The sequence below is a fragment of the Aplysia californica genome, unplaced genomic scaffold (genome assembly GCF_000002075.1).
Source record: "Aplysia californica isolate F4 #8 unplaced genomic scaffold, AplCal3.0 scaffold00173, whole genome shotgun sequence".
In the NCBI taxonomy this organism is placed as follows: domain Eukaryota; kingdom Metazoa; phylum Mollusca; class Gastropoda; order Aplysiida; family Aplysiidae; genus Aplysia; species Aplysia californica.
The window spans coordinates 299,674-301,073 of record NW_004797443.1 but is presented as its reverse complement, the minus strand read 5'-3'; the positions used below and the strand labels follow the sequence as shown (position 1 = coordinate 301,073).

Genomic DNA, 1,400 nt, shown 5'->3' with positions numbered 1-1,400 from the left:
GGTAGACAATTTAACGACATTCTCAACTCTCAACACATATGTGCCTGACGTTAGAAGTTTAGTTTAGTAGTAGAGGTTTTAAGGCGCTCGCAACTGCATAAGGTCATATGAGCGCCAAAAGATTAGAGCTGCTACAAGAGAGTAACAAACATAAAAAAGAAGGGGAGATAAGGATGATAGATGTTTGATAGGAAAGAAGAAGCAAACCACAGCAGAGCACCTGCCAACCACCCACTGACGTTAGAAGTGTTACAAGAGAGTAACAAACACGCAAACAGGAGGAGGAGGCATCGTGACGATGGATGTTTGATAAGAGAGAAGGACAAACCACACCAGAGCATCCACCAACCATCCACAGAAGACAATCTAAACACAGAAGAAAACACATTTACACGTCATAGTATGCACTATTTCGAAACAAAGGAATGACGTACTTGATGACCTTGTCCGCAGAAGTCAAAGCCACGATGGCCGCCACCAGAAGGAAGAGAGAGGACCTCATACTGGAATGCTGCAACAGAAAATACAATCACTGGAGATGTTTGTTCTGTGTCCCCCAAAAGTGTAATTGTTCGCGTAATTGTTAGTGTTTTACACAATACATCGACACAATTCAGTTCGTTTAGAAGAGGCGATGCTTCGATCGAGTCTGTAAGGGCAAACCTAGGCTGAAAAGGATACAACTTCCCAGAAGACAGGGGGGATTCCGTAACAAGCGACCACGATGAAACAGTAGAATAGAGGGTTAGGGTTTGGGGTAGGGTTAGGGTGTGGGGAAATGGTAGGGGTTGGGTTAGGGTTTGGGGTACGGGTAGGGTTAGGGTCTCTTCTTTATTGTATTTGTTTGTGGTGATCGCTCGTTACAAAAGTCCTTCCCAGTAGACGAACGGGGATACTCAATGAAACAAAATAAACCCAGGAATCGAAAGCCAGTCTTGTGTGTGTTAAGCATTAAAATCGGCACACTATCACACCACGGGTGTTAGTTCCGGTAGTGTAATGGTTAGGTTCTTTGCCTTTCGGACAAAAGACTTGAGTTCGACATCCTCTCGAGGTACACCCCCGAGCTTTAGCACGTCACTTGGCAATTCACGATTGTTTTTGTCCATCGTGTTGAAATAAATCAAGAAAGCTATGTAAAGTGTAATAATAGCATAACGTTCCACGCAGCCTAGGTCAACCCTGACTGAGAGGGTCCAACCAGCCCACGTCCCAAATCAGGGGTCGGAAACCCCCGGCCTTTAGGTCAGTTCGGGCTTAATGAGATTTTCCGTCCGGCCCACTACTCTTCTTCTTATGGGTATTATATATCTTCCGGCCCACTACTCTTCTTCTTATGGGTATTATATATCTTCCGGCCCACTACTCTTCTTCTTATGGGTATTATATATCTTCCGGCC

At 44.9% G+C, this 1,400-nt stretch overlaps 1 protein-coding gene across 1 annotated transcript in view; it reads right to left on the bottom strand.

Moving 5' to 3' along the window:
- The window catches only part of LOC101850245 (lysosomal aspartic protease), a gene marked incomplete in the record, with an annotated part of 19,038 nt that extends 18,317 nt beyond the window's left edge, over nucleotides 1-721 (bottom strand). The window contains 1 exon segment of the mRNA XM_005098147.3: nucleotides 435-721. Within this exon segment, the coding sequence (XP_005098204.3) occupies nucleotides 435-502 (68 nt within the window).
- Nucleotides 722-1,400: the final 679 nt, after the last annotated feature.